The sequence below is a fragment of the Lutra lutra genome, chromosome 1 (assembly GCF_902655055.1).
Source record: "Lutra lutra chromosome 1, mLutLut1.2, whole genome shotgun sequence".
Taxonomy (NCBI): Eukaryota; Metazoa; Chordata; class Mammalia; order Carnivora; family Mustelidae; genus Lutra; species Lutra lutra.
Genome location: NC_062278.1, coordinates 93464689 through 93478356, shown reverse-complemented (window position 1 = coordinate 93478356; position 13668 = coordinate 93464689). Strand labels below are relative to the sequence as shown.

At 42.2% G+C, this 13668-nt stretch overlaps 1 protein-coding gene across 4 annotated transcripts in view; it reads left to right on the top strand.

Annotated features, from left to right (window-relative positions):
- The window catches only part of GOLIM4 (golgi integral membrane protein 4), an 82023-nt gene that overhangs the window by 55831 nt on the left and 12524 nt on the right, over positions 1-13668 (top strand). The window contains exons 6-12 of one of the 4 annotated variants that reach the window (XM_047729771.1): positions 614-696; positions 1220-1303; positions 5147-5305; positions 7811-8143; positions 9761-10026; positions 10732-10811; positions 12205-12314. In XM_047729771.1, the coding sequence (XP_047585727.1) occupies positions 614-696; positions 1220-1303; positions 5147-5305; positions 7811-8143; positions 9761-10026; positions 10732-10811; positions 12205-12314 (1115 nt within the window). Of the gene's footprint in view, positions 1-613; positions 697-1219; positions 1304-5146; positions 5306-7810; positions 8144-9760; positions 10027-10731; positions 10815-12204; positions 12315-13668 lie in introns of all 4 variants that reach the window. The other 3 variants (XM_047729761.1, XM_047729790.1, XM_047729782.1) reach the window with 3 other exon arrangements.

Genomic DNA, 13668 nt, shown 5'->3' with positions numbered 1-13668 from the left:
TTCTCAGACAGCTACAGCCTCACATCGCTGCCCTGGAAAGAACTGTCCTGTTGCTGTTGGGAGGGAATTTGTATCAGGCAAGAACTCAGTAGTCGGAGAAAGAAAATATATTGAGAATGTTTAAGCAGGTAAATGAGGTTTCTCTCTGTCTCTTTGTTTCTGGAGTTATCTTGGTAATCAAAATACTTTTGGGGTCTCTGGAAATTATTCATGCTATGAGAAATAGGATTTGTACTTTTTGTTAACTTTCTTTTTAATTTGTGGAGAGACTCAAATCTTACTCCATCCCCACCCGTTACATTTTATTTCTGAAGACTTACTTACAGAAATACTTCATTTTTAACTCCTGAGTAACTAGAAATCCTTACTTCTGCACTGTGTGTAGCTTCCTTAAAAGTATTTAAACTGCCGAACCAGATTGCATTAGATTGGCAAGCTGAATCCATGTCACATCCCAAAATAATAGAATTTTTCTTGATTTGGTATTTAATACTGTCAAAGTTCAAAACAAATCCTAAAAATAGTTGTGTGAAGGTTTAGATATGAAAATAATGGAATCAGAAGCCAAAAAAATCTCAAGGCTTTATGCATGATTTTTTCCCCCCACAAATAGAAACCGTGTACAATTTGAGAGAAGAGAATAGACAACTCCGGAAGGCACACCAGGACATGCATACACAGCTTCAAGACGTCAAGGTAAAACAAAACCTGGCATTTGGCTGCTTAGTATTGCCCTGCTTTACTTTGTAGAATAGTTTTATGAGTCATTCCCTAATTGACCTCCATTACAAACCCACATTGCTATTTTGGGCTTTGCATAAACCTGGAGTGTGCCTGCTACTTTTACCACATCTGCCTTAGAAGCTAAAAGATGGTCTGAAAATCCAAACATTTTCATTAGTACCAAAGTGATTCTTTGGCTAGATGGTTGGATTTTAATAAGCTTTTTATTTACAAAGGTTTATTAATAATGAAGTATTTGTTCCTTTAGTTTTGATTTCTTTGTAAAGGATTATGATATTTAGAAAGCTCGTTTTAGATTTCAGAATACTACTTTTATCATATTCTCTCTACAATGATTTTTACACTTAGCAAGTGCTTCAAGAACAGCGAACAAGCAGGCAAGCAAACTGCGTTTGGGTGCTCATACCACTGTCAGCCGAAGAAGAATCTGTCTTAGAATGTTAAATCTGAACATGTAAAATTCTTTTTTGTGTAGCAACAGCATAAGAATTTACTCTCCGAGCATGAACAACTTGTAGTGACTTTGGAAGACCACAAGAGTGCGCTAGCTGCTGCACAGGTTAGAAGGGTAGCAGCCTCTATGGGTTCTCATTACAATCTGCTTAACATTTCCGAATTTCTTTATGCATGTAGTCTCTTACAAGCCAATCTGCAGTGAGTTCTTAGGACAGAGCTCTCCTGATCCTGAGGATCATGCATGCTTTCAAAATTCAATCAAGAGACTATAAAATAAGGTTTTGATTATTTTTTTGCACTGGTAGTGTGGTACCCATAACCGTCTGTCTATACCCTCCACCAGCCCCTACATGCAATGGTCAAATGCTTGTTTAAGTCACAGATATTAATCCATATATATGGTCTTCTGCCACTTTCTGACCTGTGGTGATTCTTATGGGATCTATAGGATTTTATGATGCTAGCTACCAAACAAATTATTGTCAGACTTTTCTTCCATCCCTCCCTCCCTTGCTTCCGTATCCCAACCTACACACACTCTTTTTAGGACTAGCCTTATGTGTTCTTGGCCAAATTACAGAAAATAAGAGATCTCATGTCAGTGGAGAAGGGAAAATGAGATGTAAATTCCGTTTTTCAAAGCCTAGAACACTCCCTGGCACAGAGCAGGCCCTCAGGAGTTATTTATTGAATGTACAAATGAACGATACCATACTGTGTTTTACAGCTTTCTAGAAGAAGTAAACAAACAGGAATGGCTAGCTTAGTCACTAGGTTTGTACTTTTTTTCAGTTGGAGGAATTAAGAGGAAAACCAGCTATCTGTCTTATCGGGAGACTATGTGTAATTTTTTTGTCTTTGTAAAATTATAAAAAGTAGAACACGCTGGGCCCTGACCCATCTCATAGACTGTGTTCGTGGGACTCCTTTTCAAGGTAGCCATTGAGTATCCCTATGAAACTCTAGCTTTGTGGTAATTTTTTACAGGTGTACAAATTAATTGTCTTTAAGAGATCATTTCATTTAAAACCTTCTTTATAAAATTTTTACCAAATATTATTTTATTTGAGGCTGTTTTTCATGCTGAAAAATGCGACAAACCAATTTGAATATTCTGTGTGCTGTCATGGCCTCAAATATTAGACTAAGCAACAGTGTGAAAATCCAGAGAAATGAAAGTAAAATAGTGCATTTAATGACCAAAACCAAATTCCGTAGTAAGCACACTGGCAGTTTTACGGACAGGATTTTGCAATAGGAAAAGATTTTATTAATGTAACTTATGTGTAGTATTCTATTTCTTTAAAAATATTTTCTGCTTCTTTGAGAAGGGGCTCCAGTTGGCCTGCCCACCACCCCCTTTAAATCATTCTGCCAGAACTAGGTGTAGTACTTAATAGTCCCACCTCAGATCCCCGTATTAATACTTTTCCCTGGATCTCCTTAGAAAAGAAATGCTGCTTCAAGTGTCTACATTTCTGATGTAAATCATCTTATGAGATTGTGACTTGACATCCTGATTTTTTTTAAAGATTTATTTATTTATTTGAGAGAGAGTGAGAGAGTGCGCATGCATGGCAGAAGGGGGAGAGGGAGAGAGACAATCTCTAGCAGACTCTGAGCTGAGCACAGAGCCTGACGTGGGCCACAACCTCATGACACCGAGATCGTGACCTGAGCCGAAACCAAGAGTTGAATGTTCAACTGACTGAGCCACCCAGGTGCCTGACAACCCAATTTATAAGTGTAGTTGAGTGAGGGGACAGCAAGAACAGAATACAGGGACGCCCGGGTGGCTCAGTCGGTTAAGCATCTGCCTTCAACTTAGGTCATGATCCCAAGGTTCTCAGATCGAGTCCTACATCTGGATCCTTGCTCCCGGAGGAGCCTGCTTCTCCCTATGCCTGCCCCTTCCCTTGCTTGTGCTCTCTCTCTGACAAATAAATAAAATCTTAAAGAAAAAAAAAAAAAGAACAGAATACAATTTGAGTTTATAGTGTATCAGGGATCATCATAAGAATTTTTTTTTTTTTAAAGATTTTATTTATTTATTTATTTGTCAGAGAGAGAGAGAGAGGGAGAGAGAGCAAGCACAGGCAGACAGAATGGCAGGCAGAGGCAGAGGGAGAAGCAGGCTCCCCGATGAGCAAGGAGCCCGATGTGGGACTCGATCCCAGGACGCTGGGATCATGACCTGAGCCGAAGGCAGCTGCTTAACCAACTGAGCCACCCAGGCGTCCCAATCATAAGAATTTTTTTATACAGAATTTTATTTAATGTTCACAGTCTACTGAGTTATATTACATTGTGTCCTTTTTTTTTTTTTTACATTGTGTCCTTTTTATAACTAAATAAAAGGAGGTCGAGGGGAAATAAAATAGCTGACCCAAGATCAGCGACCAGAACGGAGCTTAGAGTTTAAGTCCTCTTGACATCACGGCCATGTGTACCTCTTCAGTTGGTGTTTTGGAGACTTTCCTGCATCACAGTTACCTGTGTAACTGTGTGGACTTGCCCCACACCTACTGAGTGATCGTTTCTAGGGTGGGGGCCCAGGAGATTGTACTTTTAACACGATCCTTCTGGGATTCTCAGGGCACATTGATATTGGAGTACTGTAGCATAATTGCTTTCAAATATATATCTAGGAGGAGGAGAAAGAAGAAATATTTCTTAAAAGTATCACTATGTGGATGTCTTTTTTAAAAAATTTTCTTTGACCACCAAAGTTGGTTTGCAGATGTTTTGATAGATTTCTGGGATAAGGGCCATTATTAGCCATATGGCATACCTTTATACAAACTGCAAGGATGAATGCCTCTGAGACAGATTTAGCAAGAAAACTACTGCACCTTTGTGTGAATTGGATAAAAAAGTGCCCCCCTTTTGCTGGGGTGGAAGAGTGCACGACTGGGGCGGTGGGAGTACCAGCTGGATTCTAGCTTCCACTCACCACTCTGCTGTGCCCATTGGCTGGGAAACTTGTCCAGAAGAGATTTCTGTTTTTTTCGTATGTGTTTATGTAGGTGTGTCTTTACACACACAGCATTTCTGTTTTAGGATAACAGTGTTGGTGCATATGATGAGCTAAGTATGAGCAGTGTCTATTGATTTTCTTAGTTAAGGTATTTGATTTTTTTTTTCTGTCTTTCTAGCTCCTTGTATTAAAGATATTGTGCATGCACACACACATACATACCACCACCGCACAGACACACCTGGATGAGTTAATTTTACTTCAATACTTACATCAGTGGCTTTATCACCTGAGAAGAAAGGAGGTTCACAATGGAGGAATAAAAATCTAGGCTCGTTTCATACCAATGCTGTTGCTTTCCTAAATCTGCAGAACACAATACCAGAAGCGTTCTGGAAAGTTAGGAACCCTATTCGAGCACAGATTGATGGGGGGTTGGGGGATGGCCTGAGTGGTTTTATAAATAAATAACTAAATATACATAAAGATTTACTTAGTTACTTATTTTAAACTTGTGATTCCTTTTCACTGAAAAACGTTACTCAGACCATATTGGTAAAAGATACCTGCACTTGTATTTATATAATTATGTGAATTTTTAAACAGATTTTTTTAATGCTATAAATCTGATGGCAAACTATCTTTTAATAATGATATTTATACCAGAAAGTTATTTATAAAAATTCTGACTGTTTAACATAGCATGAGAAACTAACATCTGTCTTAGATCTTTTTTTTCCCTCCGTTCCCTTTATATCTAATTCTCATTTGCATGTGCTTAAAAATGGTTAAGCGTGTCCAAGTGAGAATAGCTAATGCATGGAAATAATGTGCATCTTTTTCCTAACTTGTACTTGGGTATAATATTTTAGACTTGTCTTCCAGTGAACCCTAATGTCCATTCATGAACGATATCTCTTTCCCTCCTCAAATTGTACAATTGCGTCCAATTGTGCAATTTACACACAGACACAAGTTGCAGAATATAAACAGTTGAGAGATACTCTGAATAGGATTCCAAGCCTTCGAAACCCAGAGCAAGCAGAGCAGCAGAATGTTACCCAGGTGACACATTCTCCACAAGGTGACAACACAGTGAGGGAGAACGCAGCCGGGGAGCCACAGGAGGTAAGAGGCGTGAACTGGTATTCTGTGATGGGGTCACTTTCCCTGTCAAGCTGTCATCAGGTGAACTGCTCTAAATATTGCCAACTCTTCCTTTAGGACAGTGGTTCTCAAATTTCGGCGTTTATCAGAGTCCCCAGCAGAGCTGTTAGAACACAGAGAGTTGGGCTCTAGCCCAGAATTTCCAGTTCAGTTATTTTGGGATGAAGCCTGAAGATTTCCATTTCTAACTGATTCAGCTGGTCTGGGGAGGACAATCAGAGCTACTGCTACAGTATTTTCTGGGAAAGACTTCACTGGTTTATTTGTTCATGTGGGTTTTTTTTTTTTTTTTTTTTTTTGAAGGGGCTGTTGTGTCTGAATTTTTAAATTTTCTTTTTGTTCCTGTTGTTTGGTTTTTTGGGGGGTAGAGTAAGAAGATTAAATGATCATGAGGCTGTTCTATAAAAGCCCACTCAAGAATTAAAAGTTGGGGGGCGCCTGGGTGGCTCAGTGGGTTAAGCCGCTGCCTTCGGCTCAGGTCATGATCCCAGGTCCTGGGTTCGAGCCCCACATCGGGCTTTCTGCTCAGCAGGGAGCCTGCTTCCTCCTCTCTCTCTGCCTGCCTCTCTGCTTACTTGTGATTTCTCTCTGTCAAATAAATAAATAAAATCTTTAAAAAAAAAAAAAAAAAAGAATTAAAAGTTGGTAGTATAGTTGAACTTGGTGCAGTGCTAGGTCCACACAGAACAAGCCAAAAATTGTATTTAAGTGGCTTTTATAAAACTGTCAAAGATATGGTGCTAGTCTCTTAATCCACTTTTTTTTGTTTGTTTGTAAGTTGAGCCTTGCTTAAGAGTGTCTTCTAAGTGGGACATCAAAAGTAGGGTCACTCCTGTCCTCAATTCTAAAGAAGTTGTTGTTTTAATCACATGCGTAATACAAATGACAAATATGGCTATCTTTCTCCCGGAGAAAGTTGTTTTTGACAACGAATGTTTGAGAAGCTGTGTCCTGAGTTACCATCTTATGGGAATAATTAAGTCTCTACAAGTGGACTTCATAGAAGTCTTCAGTCTGGCAGAGCACTCCTTCACAGGCAAGACCGTCTCTGTCTTCATGGATCCTTCCTTGTTATTATTAGGAAAACATGACCAGATCCCTGGCCTGGGAATTGGTTCTATTCCCTGTCTGAGTCTGACTACCCATTTACTGAATTAATTAATCTTTTAATGACTTATACCTTTAGTTTTTCATCTGTGAGGTGGAGATAGTAGTTATCTTCTATAACCTTTCTCACGGTAATGCTGTGGAGATAAATGGCAGGTATTTGAAAGCACTTAAGGCCCTTTGGAGAAATATTTCATATAAAGACAGAGCAGTATTATGTCAAACCTGACAGGTGTGTGAGGATGTTGGTAAGACATACATCTCCAGAAGTTGTCCTCAGATGTCTGAGAGAGGAATTTTCTTCCTCCATTTATTTTTCATTCGTTCTTTCATTCATTTATTCATTCCAATTTCTCAGTTACAGTTCTGCTAATTTAAGAGGGCTTCACATTTATTTCAATTTGGAGGAACAATCTGACCAAAAATTTTTTCCAATGAATAAGGTTGCAGTGGGGGAAAGAGTGATAAATTTTCTTAATGATATTATGACATCTTTTTTTTTAACCCCTCTTTTCTAATCAATGAAGGTCAAGTGGTAATCTCTGAAACTTTAAATCCAGGAAAACCAATTTAAACCAGAAGAGGAGTTCTCTGTAAAAAGACATGTCTTATGTTGAATTTTATGTGTTAACAATACAGAATATTTACCAAGGATTTCCTCTAATTTGAAGAAATACGACTCTAATATGTTTTTTAAAATATTTTATTGTATCTGGCTTACTGGGCACTATTTTTAGCTAACATGGATGCCTATTAGTAATGGCATTCTTTTTTCTGGGTCAGTAGGAAATAAACCCAACTCATCATCGATTTGATCTTATCCTTCTCTTTTCAAATCATATTTTTTAAAGTTCCATTCATTTAAGTGAGCTCTCTACCCCTCCTGCACCTGTGGGGCTTGAACTCATAACCTGGACATGAAGTCTCATACTCGTGTGACTGAGCCAGCCCAGTGTCCCCCTTTCCAAATCCTTATTGAAAACAAAATTTACATTGAAGAAAATTACATAAACTCTTCATCACTTGAAGGTTGAGGGGTTTTTCCTTTTTGTCTTAAGGGAAAACAGAAGTTAGATGGCTTTTCCTACTAAGATGTGGTCACATATAGGCTTTACTCTTGGGTTATGTACTGTGTTATTCCCGGGATGAAATCGTGCTTATGTTATCTCTATTTTATAGGTGAGATTACAGAGTGAGAAGAGTTAAGTGACTCCACTGCAGCCATACTTTTCAGTCAGGACTGTATTTCTAGGCTCCAGGATTTTGCTTATGTTGTAACCCATAGACATGGTAATAAAGAGCTTTTATCACTGCTTTCAAAATTGAAGAGTGTCATTTCCAGTGATGTGCTTGGCCTAGGTGTCTCGAAATAGTGACGGGTGGCAGACGCATGAAGCAGTTCCTCGAAGAACGGAAGAAACAAAACTTGACCCTCCCACCCAGAAGAAGGCAGAGTTTGAGGCTCTAGCAGAGCTGAAGCCCCGCGGAGCCGAAGCCAGAGAGCCAGAGGAGCGGCAGGTGGAAGAGGAGCACAGAAGGGCCCTCGAGGAGGAAGCGATGGAGCAGGTCGGGCAGGCCGAGCGTCTGGAGGAGGAGCACGACCCGTCCCCTGAGGAACAGGATCGGGAGTGGAGGGAACAGCATGAGCCTGGAGAGGAAGTCAACCTTCTGGGAGGGCATGCTCCTGCCCAGGTACAAGGTCATCTGCTTCCCGTCCACCAGGGTTATGTTTTGGTGGCTGGGACAGGGAGCATGGCTTTGCTTTTAAATATTGAAAAAGCCTCCCCAGAGCTGACACCCTCTCAGACAAAATCTGAGTGAGTTCACTAAATGTTACATGCTCCTAGCATAGCCGATCAGGTAGCTCAGAAAGATGTCTGGGGGAAGAGAGGGTAGTTGGTGAGTGTATTTTCTTTGTCAGTAGCCTCACACGGGAGTCCTTGCTGCCCTCCTTTGAGCAGTGAGAGGAGAGAGGAGTGCCTGACTGGGCACTTCCGGTGCTCAAGTCCCATGGGCGTTGTGAGGCTGAGAAAGATCTCATTTTCTATGATCAAAAGTCTACTTCTCCCCGTTCATTTACTATCAAATGGTAGGTTGGCTTTTGCACATTCATCTTCAAGGTGGTTATTAAGTTGTCACAAGGCTGATCTTATCACTTAAGGATGCCCCACTGGGGGAGGATGTTTACCCAGTCTCTGCTCAGGCTCCCCCTGCAGAGCACTTCCTTCTCACAGAAATATTGTTTTTTCCCTTTAAAAAATCCATTATATTAGAAATCATTCTTGAAAAGAACTTGAAGCAGCACTGAACGAAGAGAGGTATCTTTCTTCCGCTGTCTGTCCGCAGATAACCTGACGGCGGGCTACAGATGCTGATCCCCTTTTACTTATGACTCTGAAGTTGTGTTTGCCCACAGACTTTCTAAGACTTCAAGCTGGTTGAGGCTTTGGGCTGAGTAGATGCAAAGGCCTCAACTGCTTTTCTATATTGTTGCCAACTTAGCATGGAGAAGCCTCTCCCTTTCGTGTGTCCCTCATAGCTTTCTTCAAAAGCAATCCCCACCGTGGGTTTGATTTCCCTTACCCATGTACCTTCTTTCTGTTGGTGAAAGTCATGTGTGCTTATGTTGGTTGGGACAGGGGGTGGCGGAGGAGAGAGTGACGGGTAGCTCAGTGGGCAGCAGAGTTTAAGAATTCCTCTGTCTGTTTTTCCTTTCATTGAAAGGTCTTATGTTCTCACCTATTCTCTTTTTCTTTGAAGAAATCAGTTCTCTGCCTCTCGGCCTTTACCTGAAATTTGGCTGGCTTGCTCCCCCCCCCCCCCCCCCCCCCCCCCCCCCGCTATGGTTAATCTGAGACTGCTTGTGCATTCCTAGAATTAATTGGCATCCCTGCATCTTAAACTCTTCCTGGAAGAGCCTTAGCCACAGCTTCAGCTCACAAATGCCCCAGTTACTGTGAGGTCACCCAAGTGCCCACTTATGCCAGAGCCTTTCAAACCTAACATTTAATGAAGTTCCAAAACTGATTTTGTCTGTGATGCCCTCTTCCACGTGAGAGAGAGCACATGGAAAATCTGCCAGAATGCCAGCAAATCAGGTGCTAAAAGAAGCCGAGGGTGCCTCAGAGGGTTGGGAAGTAGGCGTTCTGGCTCTGGGGGACCTTGGGGTCAGGGTGTAATCACGGTGCACCTGACAGGGATTAATTCAACAAGCCAGCCCTGCCCCCTGACTTGGTCGCGAAGAACAGAGGACGAGAGAATCCAGAGGTCCCGACTGTTCTTGCTTAGCACCCGCTTGTTGTGGCTCAGGTCTATCCGTCGGCCAAGCCGGTGGGCAGAATCCGGTCACCGTATGAGGAGCAGCTGGAACAGCAGCAAGTGGCGGCGCGGCGGGCGGAGGAGGCGCAGCCGCCGAGGGAGCACCAGGAGGCGCTGCACCAGCCGCGGCTGCAGGGACCCTTGTGGAGGCAGCGGCAACGGCAGCAGCAGCAGCAGCTTCTGGCCGGAGAGGTGGCCCGGCACAGGCCGGCCAGCCCCGAGGAGGAGGGGCGGGCGCAGCCCCCCGAACAGCTCCGGTAGCCTCCTCCTGATGGGTGCTCAGAGCCCCTCTTCTTGTTCTCCTTACTTTTATTTATTTATTTTTAAAGATTTTACTTATTTATTGGAGAGAAAGAGCACGAGTGAGAGAGGAGGGCATGAGCCGGGGAAGGGCGGGCGGAGGGAGAAGCAGACTCCGCGCTGAGACGGGAGCCCGTGGTGCGACTTGACTCCAGCACCCCCGGACCATGGCCTCCACCGAAGGCATGCGCTTAACTGAGCCACCCAGGGGCCCTGCGCCTCTTGTTCTTGTTGGTATAAGCAGATGGCAAACAGCTTTGTTACCCATGAGCTTGCGCGTCTCCTATGGCTGGGGCGGAACAGCCGCTTGAGAACTAAATTTCTAAATACTTAATTTTTAAGATAATCAACATTTTTAACCCCTAATTAAAAATGTTAGGGCTCCAAGCTTAGTTTAGGCCTCAAAATAACCTGGCAGGGTTGGGGCTAACTTTATTTTACTTTATCACTTGAAAGGCATTTTCTCTCTTTTAAAGTACTCTTTGAAATTGTGTCTGAAATCTTTATGAAACCTAATAGCACACAGTTTACAAAAAATTTGTTTATGACTTTTTAAAAAATGTTGGAAACTTTGTTTATTGCTACCTTTAAATATAAATGATGTATGGCCAGTTGTGCCACTTAATCTGTCCCTGAATTGATGCTGTTTGTGTCCCTTCCAGGCAGCAAGCTCGTTATGATGCTGTGGATCATGATATTGTTCAGGGAGCCGAGGACCAGGGCATCCAAGAAGAGGAAGGAGGTGGTGAGACTTCTTAGATGATGGATGTGTTAATAAGATTACTTAGTAACATGTGATATCCACTCAGAGTCATGTGCATATCTGAGTACACACAAAGGACGTCTGTGTACCGTGCATATTTTGCTGTTGTTGCTGTTATGTTTTTGGTAATCCTCCCAGACAGTGCATGCCGGTGGTCCAGACAGCTCAAGATCATCTCTTTCCTTTCTGATGTTTTTCCCGTCACTTAAGCTTCTTGTATATTGAAATATTATTTTTGATACATTATCATTGGGCTATTATACTCTGGGAAGTGACTCCATTTTCACCTTACCTTGGAAGCCTTTGGATCATTGCCTTTAAAACTTTTTCAGATTAAGGTAGTAGTAGCTTCCACTTGTGGTGAGCATCTCCTATGTAATTTATCAAATATCACTTACTATATAATAGAACTAGAAAGTAACAGTCTCTCTGGCAACTTTAACACTCAGGTATGTATCCTTTCTTAAAGAATCTAAAAAAGAAGGTGATTACCCAAACTCCCTCTATAGCCTGTTCTGAAATTTTATAGCCCTTCTAGTCATGAAATTGTTTTCCTTATATCCCCCTGTACAGCACTTTAAGCTTTTTTGTTCCATTATCAGTAAGAGGAGAGAACAGTTTGTTCTCTTATTTATTTAATGAATCCCTTGGTGCACTTGAAACCTGATGGTAAGTTACCTTGCATCCCTATTTCCTATGAGCTAAATACTCTCCATGTACTTAACCTTTCCTCTTACATCTTACTTAAAAAGTTGTTTGTTCTTCTCTTTGTATGCTCTTATCTAAATTCCCTTTATGGAAATAATTTTTTCCAAAAGCAGTGAAGAAATGTCTATGCGAGCTGAAATGTGAGCTGTGTCTGTGGGGCGGCAGCCCTCAGCACTGCCATATCAGACGACACGGGGTGGGCCGGCTTTGATCTGAGCTCTGCAGATGGGGCTGTTCTTTATTTCATTTCCTGAGACGTTATCAGTTTCTTCTTTTGTACCTTGCTGCTTCCTCTGATATTACCGAAAGTTAGCTGATAATTTTGGCAGTGTCCAGTTGACTGGGCTTTCTTTTATTGTAAAAGTTTTGGTTATTGTTTTCTGCATAATAAGGGGGAGAATGCAGCTTATGTTACAAACACTGGTTTGAGAAGGTAAGAATGGTGTCACTCACCCAAGCTGTGTCCTTAGACACATGGTCTGGGAAGGGGACATAGTTTTATTCAGAAAAGCTGAGATGTATGCCATATGGTGAATTAATCTCTCTGGAGGAGAGATTGGGTGAAATGGTCTGGAGGAAAGCCCACCAGTGGCTTTTCTTTGAGTGAAAGGGCAAGATCCTTTCTGGTTCATCCACACTGATGTTAGTTCCTTCAATTTGCTAGCCTATGAGAGAGACAACCAGCACCAAGATGAGGCAGAAGAAGACCCAGAGAATGGACATGAGCCTCAAGATCAGGGGCCCCATGAAACTGACCCGGAATCTGAGGCAGATGTAAGTGTCCTTTCTGTTGGTCATGACACTTGGAAACCCCCGGGGTTGGGGTGGGGCAGAGGGAACTTGAAGGTTTGCCTGACACCATGCCTTTGGCTCGAGCCCTGGCTCCAGATGTGTCTGTTATTTCGTCAGTGCAGAAGGAAGGGGACTTGTGTAATGGCATCAGCAATGTTGTTAACTGTAAACTGGGGTACGTGTGGGTGATGAGACTGGTTCAAAAGTTCTGGGAAAACATAGAAGGACTTTCCCTCTGCGTACTTCTAGATTAATAAAATTAAAACTGAGAAAAACGAAATTGAGAGGTATTGAAATATGTAATAATTTTGAAAGATGGCGGGGATGGGGACAAGTGTGGGAGTCAGAGAACCAGGGAAAGGAAATGGACCATCATGGAGCCTGTTGAATAGTCCAATAGAGTGTTCTGTATGTCTTGTGACTCTCATCTCCCAGTAGTCAGGGGCCATTTTCATCAATACATGGGTGGATAAGGATATGTGGCTTGAGAAGTAAAAGAAAAATCTGCTCAGGTGCCAAGGTGCTATAGAAAAATTAGTATATAAATTGGTAGAGACCTACTAACTGGGAATGTTCTTTGTGTTTACCAAGAAAGGACCCAGCCTTTCAATTCATAGCTGTGTGGCCCAGAGCCCGAGGCAAGCAAGGCTCCATGGGGCATGTTCTTGTGCAGACGTGTAAATGAGTTCTACGACTTAATTTAGCTCTCTTGTCATCTTGCTAGTAAATCAACCACCATGTTTATGAAATTCAGTCTGTGCTTTCATATGGTTTCTGTTTGTATGGGAAGGAGGATCCATATCCTTCCTTGAGAATCATAGAAGGAAGGCTTCCTGATAGCTACCTGAAGCCCCTTGGATGGAAATGGCCTTTCTGCTTGTGCAGGGATGTGACAGATACATTTGCCTGTGGCCCCTGGATCAGCACTTGGGAGAGGATGCTCAGGAAAGAGCAGGGGCTCCAGACAGCAGGAGAGCAAGAAGGAGCTAGAGACTGTGAAAGGGCAAAGAGTTTCTTGCGAGAGGAGCAAGGAAGCAGGTGTGCGCCTGACAGGGATGGAGGGGCAGCAAAAGGATGCCTGCTCCAGTCACCCCGCTCTGGGAGGTGCTGTGTACATTGAGTACTTGATTGTGTAACCCTTTACTCTCCCATTAGTGGTTTTCATGTTCTGGATGACACACTGGTGGCTTTCCTCCCCTTCCTTCTTTCAGTGAAAATTGTTAGCCTACTTGTCTCTCTCTTTATCTCATCTATTTTTTTTAATTAAAAAATTTTTGCCCAGCTTCATTGAATCATAACTGATTCATAACTGATCGTCTGTTTTATTTGAATGTAA